We start from the raw sequence: 11480 nt of genomic DNA, 5'->3' as shown, positions 1-11480 counted from the left end.
GCTCAACTGCGCTCAGAGGCACCTCCTCAAAAATGAGAGGGCCAGGCGATGGTGGGGGGGGGATCACAGCACCCTGGGAGCCCCTTTCCCATCTGCGGGTCTGGGAAGCAGCCTCCCTTGGGACTGAGTGAGGCCAGGGACAGGTCTATGGCTGCTGGTGTGCCCCAGTACCATGGCTGCAGTGCACTGCTGGGTGTGGGGCTGGGGGCATTTCAGCTGCCACAGGGGTGTGGGTGGCCCTGCTGCAGAGGTCACGTCAGCAGAGCGGGGGCTGTGGGAGACTGCTTGTCCCTGCCACCCACCCCACAGGGCCCTGCCCCAAGCCTCTTGCCTGCGGTGGGTGACTGCAAAAAGCTTCATGAACTAGTCACTGTGCTGCCTGATTCCCCTGGCTCTGGGCTTAATGGAGCCGCTGGCACCGACTGTGTGGCCCTCAGCCAGAGCATCCTCCCTCAGGGGCTGCGGGTTAATAAACCCAAGACTGCAGGCTCCTGGACCAGCTTCCCTCCTTCCCCGGGTGACTGCAGGCCTGGCAGGCGTGTCGGAGGGATGCTCTGTGCCTCCATCACAGCTGCTGGTGGGGGGGCACAAGCTGACATCGCAGGCTCGGCACTGGGGAGTCTTTGGGGTGCAGAGCCGCCATTTCACGGCCAGCTGTGAGGCTGCACTTCCTGCACAGACGTGGCTGCGCTTCCGGCGTGCTGGCAGTGGTTTGTGCGCACTTCCCCTTGAGAAGTAACATTTCAGTTGCCTGTGGAAGGACCGGCAGGGAGTGACTGCCCAGGACCAGCCAAATCTCCCACCTCTGCTCTTGGCGCAGACATCCAGGAGGAGCGGTTTTGCCGTCGGGGGCACATTGCGCAGGTCCATTTTTGGGCAGCTGGCTGGACACCACGGAGAGCAGGTATGTCTGTGCTGCAGAAAATGGTTATTGTGGAGACATGAAGCCAGTGCTCACCCGTGGTCCTGTCTCTGGCCTGGATTTGCCTGCAAGAAGGGGGCTGTGGGGAGCATAGAAGCCCCCCCCGTGAGGGGCAGGCGTGTCCTTCAGCCTTCCCAGTACAGTGGTGAACCCCCAACCTGCTGCTCTTTACACCAAGACAGAGGCTGTCCCGCTGTCCTGCTGGTGCACTCACGTGGCTGCTCGGCCCATGGAGTCAGGTACTGAGATGCTGGGCATGCTGTGAGGATAAAAAAAAAAAAAACACGTTTTAGTCTGCCTAGCTTTATGTGAGTCTTTTTAGATGGAGGACAGGAATGTCACTTGCAGCTAGGGCTGTTGAAGAAAGGTGCACGCACACATACACACACACACACACACACACACACACGCACGCACCAGGTACCACTTCTTGGTCCTCCCTGCCGGTGGAGATTTGGTGCTCTTGAAGCCTCAGAGTCCCTGGGCCACCAGGGAGCGAGCGCCTGGCCAGCCATGCAGCACCTGCATGCTCCACTCCCCGACTGGTGGTGGGGAGGGTTCCTGCAGGGAGGCTGCCGGGCTCTCTGCCCGCATGGGGAGGTGGTGTGGGAGGTGTGGGAGCCGCTTTACTGGTGTACAGCTTCCGCTCCGGAGGGAGCCAGAGGCAGGCTCAGGGCTGAGATGAAGAAGCTTCGCCACCACTCATCCGTAGCATCATTCACAGATGCTAAAAGTGCAGCAGGCAGAGCGTGGCGCCTGGCACAGCATGTGTTGCCAGCTGGCCCTGACCTGACCTGCGTAACTGTGACAGTGTCGGGAGCAGAGCACAGCAATAAGGCCATTGAATAGTTTGGAAAGGAGACCCATATTTCAGGTCTATAGTGGGAAGGTGAGCGGCGAAGTGGTTGCAGGATGGGACCCCGGTGTGTCCCAGGAGGCTGGGCAGAGTCCTGCTCCTGCCAGCAGTGCCACTGCCACCAATCCTGGTGCCATCTCGCTGCAGGTGGCATGAGGGATGCAGTGCCGGAAGCGCACGCAGGTGATGCTGGCCCTGTGCCTGCTGCTCGTGCTGTGGCAGTCTTTCCAAGCCTCCATTTCTGGCCTTGGCCACCTTCTGTTCACTCCCTCCCTCTTCGCTGCCCGTCGTCCACCCCAGCCCACCGCCCGCTGCTCCCCCAGCACCAACACCTCCGCCTGGTTCAACGCTCACTACAACGCCGCTGTGGGGACCCTGCTGACAGGCGCAGCCCACGAGCTCTCCCCGGATGTTGTTCAGTGGTGGCTGGTGAGTGGGTGCATGGGTGGGTGCTTGAGGGCTTTCCTGGGCTCCCCAAATATGCATTCAGAGGGTTCTTCCATGCCCATTGCCCCCCCTCCCCCCATCCCCCCTCCCCATCCCCCTCATCCTTCTCCATTGCACTCAGGGAGAAGGGAGGGCTCCCGGCTGGGGGGCTGATGCCATCTGTCCCTGCCTGTGCTCCCCCAGACCCTACAGGGCCCCCCCAGCAGCACCCAGCTCCAGGCCATAATCCAGGAGCTTTTCACCGTCCTTCCGGCCCCGAAGGGAAGCGTGTGGGACCCATCCCAATGCAGGCGCTGCGCTGTGGTGGGCAACTCAGGGCGGCTGAAGGGGTCCCGCCACGGCCCACGGATTGATGCCCACGACTGGGTGCTGAGGTGGGTGACACAAGGGTTCACATCCCCTCCTTGCTGCTGGCCAGGGTCAAACTACATCCCTGCCCAGCAGCCTGGGTCTAGCATGGCATGTACCTTCATTATTGGACATGCCTTCCTGCTCTCCCGCAGGATGAACAGAGCCAAGACAGCAGGCTTTGAAATGGATGTTGGCACGAGGACAACCCATCACTTCATGTACCCAGAGAGTGCGATGAACCTCTGGCCTGGCGTCCACCTTGTCCTAGTCCCCTTTAAGCCTCTGGACCTGAAGTGGGTGACCAGTGCCTTCTCCACAGGAGAGCTTTCACAGTGCGTCACCTCCACTGTCCTGGGGCCTTGGGGATGGGATTGCTCATGCTGAGGAGCCTGGAGCATGGTGTAGGAGGTGAAGGGCTCGGAGTCCCTTGTCAAGGGCTCTGCCCCTTTCTGCACTGCAGTGTGGGGAACCAGGTGCTGAGAGGCCCCCACAGGTCTTGGGCATCCTGCATCCCTGTAGCCCCATGAGCAGGATGGTGTCTGTCCCCGCTGCGGAGCTGTGGGCTTGATGTTTCCCTTTCCAAGGCCAGGCCAGGGGACACCATGGGGCCAGCCCAAGGGACACCATGGGGCCAGCCCAGGGGCTGGGGGCTGCCATTGGGCCAGGTGCTGGTGGTCACAGCACACCAGCTGCTCCTGAAGGATTGGCAGCTCAGGTGTCTCACACTCATGGCTGTCCTCTGGCTTTTGCAGCACCTACATGAGAGTGAAACAGTTCATCAAAGCTGACAGAAACAAGGTAAGAGCTGGGCAGGCACCTAGTGAGCATCCCCCTCTGCTCAAGCACCTGATGCTGGGGCTCTGGGACAAGGGGGATGAGGGCTTGGTGGCCACCAGTGACCTGGCATCACTGTTGGCTGTGAGGTGACCCCAGAAGCTTCTGCAAGGCAGTGCAGGATTTACAGCCAACTCCTCACAGCCAGGCAGAGACTGGGCTTGTTTTTTGGGAAGGAGGCAGCAAGTGGGGTGGGGGCAGAGCTGGCAAGAGGGAGGACTCGTATCTGTGCTGGTGGCAGGACCTGGCTGTCCCATTTGCAGCTCATTGCTCCTCTGCCCTTGCTCAGGTGCTGATCCTGAACCCGGCTTTCCTCAAGTACATCCATGAGACCTGGCTGCAGGGCCACGGCAGGTATCCCTCCACTGGCTTCACAGCGCTGCTCTTTGCCTTGCACGCCTGCCAACAGGTGAGTGCAGCCACAGGTGCTCTGCTCTCATGGGGAGAAGGCTTTTCCTTGCAGCTGTGGGGAATTTCCTTTGCTGCAAGTTGTCTGTCACCCCTCGTGTCTTTTTTGCTGGGTCTGGATCCAGCTCCCCTGTAACACCACGCTGGTGCAGGGAGGCTCAAACTGGATGCAGCACTCAACCCACAGCCTCCCAGTGTGGAGTGTGGGTGGACATTTGTGGCCCTCAGCTGCTGGCCATGCTCTTGCTGGTGGAGCCCGGGACGTGGTCAGCTTGGCTGTGCCCCCTCACCCCATCCATTTCCCCCAGGCCCTGGTGCTCCGTGCCCAGAGAGGGCTTCTCCCACTCTGCAGTGATGGCTCTGCAAGAGGGGGAGGCAGGCGCTCGCTGCAGGCTCTTGGCTGACCGAGTGCCCATGCAACGATGGCTCTGCTGGCCTGCCCGCAGGTCTCTGTGTTCGGCTTTGGAGCAGACAGCAAAGGGAACTGGCATCACTACTGGGAAGAAAACCGTTGGTCTGGAGCCTTTCGCAGGACGAGGGTCCACGACGCTGATGTTGAATTCAGCCTCATCCAGAGACTGGCAGCTGAAGGCAGAATTTTATTCTACAAATGACATATATCCAAGAAACTGAAGCCAAGCTGTTAGCACAAGAACTGGCTGCCGGCAGCTGGCGCAGCTCTGTAGCTTGCTTCTCCCCTGCGCTGCTGTATGCCTGGGCTGGCCGTTGCACCTGGCCAGGGGTCTTGGTGTTGGTGCTGGGCCCACCAGCTTGGCTCTGCGAGCACGAGTGGCAGTGGGAGCTCAGTTTAGCCAGGAGGATGTTTTCTGCGGGTCCAGGTCTTCACCAACCAGGACACCAAGGGGCAGAAGTGGCGCTCACTGCTTGCTTTCAGAGCTCTAAGACTGCGTGGGTTACGTCCCAGGGAGGTTGCAACTGTGGCCACGTTCACGCAGCCGGCTGTGCCAATGCATCTGTCCATGTGCTGGGGCTGAAATTTCCCCCCACTGATGGCTTTGGGGGAGGTTTATTGCTGTTCTTTGGGCAGGCAGAGAGGGGCATCTTCCCTTCCTGTTTTTTTTATAACTATGGAGTATTTTCATATTGTATCAAAGGAGACTAAGACATGAAAAAAATCAAGTATGCTAAGTCTGAATACAGCAGACTTAAGTACAGCTGAAATGATCATATGTTGAATAAACTTTGAAAGCACACGTGGAGCTATTATTATTTGTTTTACTGAACTGCTCTAAAAAGACAGTGCACTTGATCTCAGCCCTTTTCTGTACAAAAAGATCGCAGACCCTGAAGCCTGAGCTCCATGAAATAGGTTTCCTCCTCCAGAGCAAGATTAGCAGAAGCTGCAATTGCTGGCGCTCTGCCTCCCTGACCAGGAACAGAAGCAAGCACCTCCCCACGCTCCATTTTTTGCTGATGCACTGGAACACACACTCCCTGTTTTGCAAGCAGGCTGCTAAATTCAAAAGCTTTAGCCACTCAGTCCAAGCAGATTCTTTTAAAGCAGTTGCAAAGAAATAAATAGTTTTTCAGATGTCTTCTGAGAAACATGCCAAGCATGGGACTACTCAGACCCCTGCTACTCATTCTGCTCCGCAGAGTGCAGTGACCAACACAGCAGTTTGCCATTTCCTTTCAGTCACAAACATGAATGTCCTTGAATCAGACCAAGCTTTGTCATCATTACATCATATTAGTAACTTGGAAAGTCACCAGATCTCAACTGCTCATCAGCTTCCATTTTATAGGAGAAACCTGTTATCGTCCCTGATCTAACCGTTAGCTTCACCTAATTTCTGCCTCTCCAGGTAGAATCCCCATTTCTGTGCAAGTTTTGCTTCTCCTTTAAGGAGCCCTCAGCACTTTCTATGCAAACACAGTACAATTAAACTGCCATCTCTCTGCTCTATCCCGTCTGCAGACCAGATGCTGCTCTCTGTTATCTGGGCCCCCAGAGAATGCAAGTCTTGCACTTACCCTGCCCGTCGCCTTCCTTGTGTCTTCTCCAGGTGCTAAGCAGTGCTCTGTGTGATGCTCTCCACTGGTTTTCTGAGGTTTACAAGTAACTGGCTTTCTTGCCAAAGTCAAGTGATTAGCTGCTTTAACAGTGAGTTAAACTCTTACTATGTTATTTTCACACTCTTGATTATTCTTTCAAATTTAGTTACAAACCTGTGTGCTCTGATGAGTGACTGAAGGGCCTAGAGCAGTTCAGCTCACTTTTTGTTCCCAGTAACACAGATACTATCTTCCCTTCTCATGCTGCAGTAGAACAATATGGCCCTGACCTGATGGACTTATTAAATATCCTTGTTTCAAATATATTTCTTACAAACTCATTTTTTCTAGCTTGGAGATTAATGAGTCACCTTATCCACACCTCAAATCGCTTCTCCCCCTGACTGAAAAACATAGTTTTTTATAGTACCTATTTTGAAGGTCTGTTCAACTAATTAAAAAACAAAAGCATCATTTGATTCTGTGCCTGTCATACTCACCATGCACTGCTGGAATAAACTGTACCAATCACTCAGACTAAGTTTAGAGTAAACACCAAAGTAAATTTAGAGCTGAGATTTAAGAGCACTGAGTCTGTTTTGCCTCAAAATAAGTCAGGAATTCATATATTTTATTTTTGCCTTCTTGTTTTCAATTTTCTCCCACTATAGTTTTACATACCAACCACTTCACTCACTCATAAGTACTCAGAAAAGTAGATCATTATAAAGAAAAAAAAATCACCATCATAATATCTTCACACTCTCCCACATTGCAGGTATTTTTTATTATAATTTCCAATTCAGTACCAGGATTGGTTCAAATAATTTAATTATTCTTCCAAATGCTTTAGCAAAACACAGAGGATGGATTTTATTACAAAATATAAACAGAGGGGAAGTGCAAACACAATCCAATTTTAAAATTATTTAAAACTCCAAACACTTTTTTTTCCTGAAACATTAACTTGCATCTTTCCTAAGAGCAATGTGAAGCATCTGCAATGCCCCATCATACAGAAAGCACATCCCGAGTGCCAGGTCTCATCACATTGCCCTGGACAGCTGGAGGGAAAGCACATGGGGTTCAGCACATTTCCACAGAGATCTGGCATACACTGTCAGCACATTCAGAAACTTTTTAAAGAATAATTTAAAAAGGATGGATGGCATTGCCAGAAAGTTTATTTGATGTCAACTTCAATCCGTCGCAGGTCTCATGACAATATAGTACATTATTCCTGGAGTCAAAAAGAATGCAGTATCTCCATCAGCTCTTTCGGGGGGCAAACTGGATGAACATGGACTGACACAAAAGGGCTTTTACAGTAGGGTCTGCACAGCCAGACAAGATGGCTAATGAATCTTTATAGCAGCAAGTTTCAAGCAGTTCAATCCATAAATTAATGCCAAACAAAGGATGATGAGACATTAAGAGCAGTTGGGGCCATCTGGTAATTCCAAACCTCTTCTCACGTGCACTCAGAAGATCACATATATTTTGAAAATCCTGTTTAGTTCTCCTTACAGTTTTTTTTTTTTTTAATGTGTGGGTGAGGTCACTGCTTATTTATATTGCCTTCCCGAGTTCGATTTTCTTCTGGATGGCACGTGCTGAGTGATAGATCAAGGAGTCAATGAATCCTGCAACTGAAAGGAAAAATCAGATCAAGCCAGAGAAGCCTCAAAGAGGGATCAACTCTCACAGAAAGATAAAAAAAATCCTTCTGTCAGTGGAAAGGAATTCAAGTTCCGCCAAGACAGAAAGCAGCTGCTGCTGCTCAGAAGACTAAAGTCTTCATCTCATTAGGAGAGACAAGATCCAGCTTGCAGGGCAGAGGTGACCATGTTTCTCCAGAAAAAGATCACTCAAAGTAGTAAAAATGAGGCAAAGATGAATCACATATGCTTACCAATGAATTAGAAAAGTTTGGAAAAGAAGCTGATTCTGCAAACTTTATATCATTCTACTACCACCCTGACCTAGCTTGCCAAGGGAATGTTTTCCATTTTTTGTTTGTTTCACAGTAACCTTAAAAGTAAGCTCTTCTACCTGATAAAACACGCTGCCCTTTACAGATGCCCTTTCTAGGAGATTGCAATGATTACCCACCAAGGACACAAAATAAACTGATGCTTTCGTACTTTCTGCAGTATTTTCCCCAATTCTCTCCAGCCAGTACACTGAAGGTGCCTGTTAACTCAGTGCTTGTTTGTGACCACAGAAAAGGTCTACTGCACCCCCAAATCCAGACAACCCTGCATCTATCAAGGTGGCTTTCACAATACAGGAACTCTGAGCTCCTGCCTAGCTCCCTCTCTTTTTCTTGAGGGTACACAGGGTAACTTACACATTGAAAATACCTTTGCCAGTAAGCAAAGATATTTTCAATGCCTTTATGAAGCTTCATTTTTATTTTATTCAACAATCTAAGAAAGAAGTGGTTACTTGGCTCTGCACAAATACAGACATTTTAATGCTAGTTAGAGTAGCAGCTAAAATGGGAACTGGTTCTTCTACTCTAAGGTTGGACTAGATGATCCTAGAGGTCTTTTCCAACCTGAATGATTCTATTACTGTAGAATACAGTCTTGCTATCCGGTCTTTCAGTAACACCTGTGGTGACTGTCTTTTGCCCTGAAAGTATTTCTACTTGTGGAACCAATTTGATGCTCTAACAAAAAAAGCTGTTACACAGCTGATTTGATCTGTCCTCTAGCCAAGAAAACAGTACAGATTTCAAATAGCACATGAAAGACCACATTACTTGAAAACAAAATATCAGATACTCCCATAGCTCTGTAGAACATCTTGTATCCCCTCCTGAAGGCTGAAATCACCTTTCCCCAGTAGACAGGGGTTTATCACCCGCCATGAAGACTCTAGAAAGAATAAGACGGCAAGTGCTTACTCCTTAGAGAGAGAAATAATTTAAAGGTGCAATACCTGTAAATATGCCACCAACAATGGCACAAACTCCTGTGAGAAAGTGTGTGAAGGGCCTAAAATGAGGAAAAGAATTTGAACAATCAGCACGAGCTCACTATGACAAGTAACAATTAATACAAACCAATTCATAATTATCATTATATTAACTATACTACGTAAGCATGCATTATATAAATATTAACAACTGACAGTAGGTTCAACAATTAAATAACCCCTGTTGGCTACAGGATGACGTTCATCACTGAAACTTAGTTACTAAGAAGCACCACTGTATTCAGTGCACTCTAATGAGCTCAGTGGCAACCCCAGGAAGCAAGTACTGAATTAATAAACCTAAAGGATGGCATTTCATTGCTAAGATTTCAGCCACCTGTGCTCAGACAGAATACACAGACTGCTGTAACAGAAAAAAGAAATCCCTAAGCACATATTAATACATTGTAAGGTATAGGATTTGGCTGTGCAAAGCTTTGACAGCTGCAACTCCTTCCATTTCCCTGCAATTACAAACCTATGATTAAATAAGGACCTGGAAAGAAACACCAGGTTACACACTGACTACAACATGAAGAAAAGCTACAGCAAATGCAGAGTAAGTAAACAAGTTGAATTGGAGCAGGTGCCACTACAGGTGCTTGTAAGGTGTTATTGGACAGTGAAAATGATAAATTGCATTTGTATCTATTGGTCACATTGGCTTTGCTATATGAAAGTAGTTTTCCTATTATAAAAGGCTTTGAGGAAATTAGCCTAAACTAAGAAGCATTATATCAGACTTCTATACTTCTCCATCCTCATACTGGATTAAAACATTCCAGGGAGTATTGGAAAATCCCAAATCTGTTTTAGATGTTCACAGTAAAAGGAACTGCACTGGGGAGTGCCTCATCCTCTCTGCTGACTGTCGAGGAGCTTGGCTGACTCTCAGGCATCTGCAGTCACATCTAAGTGAGGACAGTGTTTTAAGCTATGCAAAATGACAAAATCAACACAATGAACGAAATACATTGAAATGTCTCTTACCTGTGTTTCTCTGTCAGCTTCACCATCATGGGTGACAGTTCATATAGCACAAATACACCAGGCAGACCTTGGTCTCCTATTAGCCCGTTGGCTATTTTCTCATGTCGTGTAACTGAAAACTGGTTAGTCCTTACCACCTAGCAGGAAACAAAAGCAGCAAGCATTGTTTTGTTAACAAGGAGTAGCAAAGGCTACTAAAACACAAGTTCAGTGAACCACATCAGTGTTGTCCTGCCCCCTCAACTTGTAGGGTCCTGCCAGTAGTCATGGTGCTAAGAGTCATAAGCAGCACCATCAGAATTAGGTCTATTTTTACTACAGGATATTTACTGGCTAAATCCACATTTAGCCTAAAGAACAAGCTATGCATCAGTCTCTAGGCTGGATTGTTCTGGTCTCTGCTGGCAAGTAACTGGAATAAGCTGTTTTTCTCAACCTCAACCCCAAGTCCATGTCAACCTCTGCCAATCTGCAGTCCACCTAAGCATGCTTCAGGAGCCGGCACTTATGTACAGACTGGGGACAGGTTAGATTCCTGTGGCGCTGATCTGTTTGACTTCTTAAGTCTATTGGCTTAGCTTTACCTTGTGCTGTCACTCTCACCATTTCAAGTCCATAAATACTGTAACAGCTAACTCCTGAGACCCTCTAAGAGTCAACATTTGAAGTACTGAGCTCCCACACAATCCGATGAAGAATCATCTCCTCATATGAAGCATCGGGAGACAATGTTGAATGCTGAGAGAGGCCTGCCATTAGCAGATGAATTTAAACAGAAATAGCAGGAAGTGAATGTTCAGACACCATTCTGTGAAGCATAAATGGAATACGGAAGAAAGGGTATCACACAACCCCGGTATCTGCAGTTTGAGAATGCTATATACGTTCAAGAGTGAGGAAAGAAATAATATATAAAGGCAGGAGAGCTTTAGGGCGACAGAAGGATGAAGATCACTCATCTTTGTACAAATCAAAGATCACCCTGCTATATTCTTCTGTGCCCTGCAATTCTTCTACAGGTTGTTTATACCATTCCTATTCTTACAGGAAATAAATTGAGTTTCTATAAAATTAAATTATGTTCTGTCATCCCTAATCGGCTATCTGACAAATTATAATTAAAGTTGAAAAAGATGTTATCCAGTTTCTTTATCAAATTCTACATTTGGGGTTTCCAAGTACTCACTGTCTAAGACAGGTCATGGTACACATATGGTAACACACGTTGATCCACAGTTACCAGAAGTACAAGCATCATGGTTTGCATGGAATCCTCTCCTGGAGACTAAAAGCAATTATTTTGACAGAAGAAATCCTTTGAAAACTGAATGATGGATCTACATGTGAGATTTCCTCTAGAGAATCATAATCCATGGTATACCGGGAGATGGTTACAAGAACAGGGCTCCAAATTAACTATCCCTCGTACATAAGGAATTTAAATAATTCACAAAAACTGCAGAAGCATCCTGAATCCAAGTAGAATGAGCTTCAGATATGGTCTGAAGGTTCTCTCAATATCATCTCATAGCAAGTAACTTCCATCCAACTTCCAGGAAAAATGGATGGGTCCAAGAAAGGCAGGTATTTAAAAAAGAGTGGTCCACTTAAGGATTTATCACGAGAACTGATTCCTGCAAATAGCTTCAGTCTGTAGGACAGATGAAGAAATAC

General features: G+C 48.6%; 2 protein-coding genes across 8 annotated transcripts in view; one reads left to right on the top strand and one right to left on the bottom strand.

Annotated features, from left to right (window-relative positions):
• Positions 1 to 52: 52 nt before the first annotated feature.
• Positions 53 to 6586, top strand: LOC106045430 (CMP-N-acetylneuraminate-beta-galactosamide-alpha-2,3-sialyltransferase 2-like). 4 transcript variants are annotated; one of them, XM_013195920.3, is made up of 7 exons: positions 53 to 904; positions 1926 to 2207; positions 2409 to 2599; positions 2729 to 2908; positions 3329 to 3374; positions 3700 to 3819; positions 4127 to 4406. In XM_013195920.3, exons 2-7 carry the CDS (start codon positions 1938 to 1940, stop codon positions 4220 to 4222), a joined length of 903 nt encoding a protein of 300 aa, XP_013051374.2. In that variant the 5' UTR covers positions 53 to 904; positions 1926 to 1937; the 3' UTR covers positions 4223 to 4406. The 4 variants fall into 4 exon arrangements, with proteins under 4 accessions (XP_013051374.2, XP_066834376.1, XP_013051376.1 ...); XM_066978275.1 differs by having other exon boundaries at positions 61 to 1161; positions 4265 to 6586; XM_013195922.3 differs by having other exon boundaries at positions 65 to 904; positions 4265 to 6586.
• ERGIC3 (ERGIC and golgi 3) overlaps positions 6587 to 11480 on the bottom strand; it is a 29489-nt gene continuing 24595 nt past the window's right edge. For 3 of the 4 annotated variants that reach the window (XM_066978271.1, XM_066978272.1, XM_066978274.1), the window contains 3 exons: positions 9807 to 9943; positions 8781 to 8836; positions 6587 to 7483 (listed from right to left, as the gene is read on the bottom strand). In XM_066978271.1, the coding sequence (XP_066834372.1) occupies positions 7404 to 7483; positions 8781 to 8836; positions 9807 to 9943 (273 nt within the window). In that variant the 3' untranslated portion in view covers positions 6587 to 7403. Of the gene's footprint in view, positions 7484 to 7503; positions 8717 to 8780; positions 8837 to 9806; positions 9944 to 11480 lie in introns of those variants that run through there. The other variant, XM_066978273.1, reaches the window with a different exon arrangement.

This window comes from Anser cygnoides, chromosome 16 (assembly GCF_040182565.1).
Source record: "Anser cygnoides isolate HZ-2024a breed goose chromosome 16, Taihu_goose_T2T_genome, whole genome shotgun sequence".
NCBI lineage: Eukaryota > Metazoa > Chordata > Aves > Anseriformes > Anatidae > Anser > Anser cygnoides.
The sequence above is the reverse complement of the archived record's forward strand: the minus strand, read 5'-3'. Positions and strand labels throughout refer to the sequence as shown.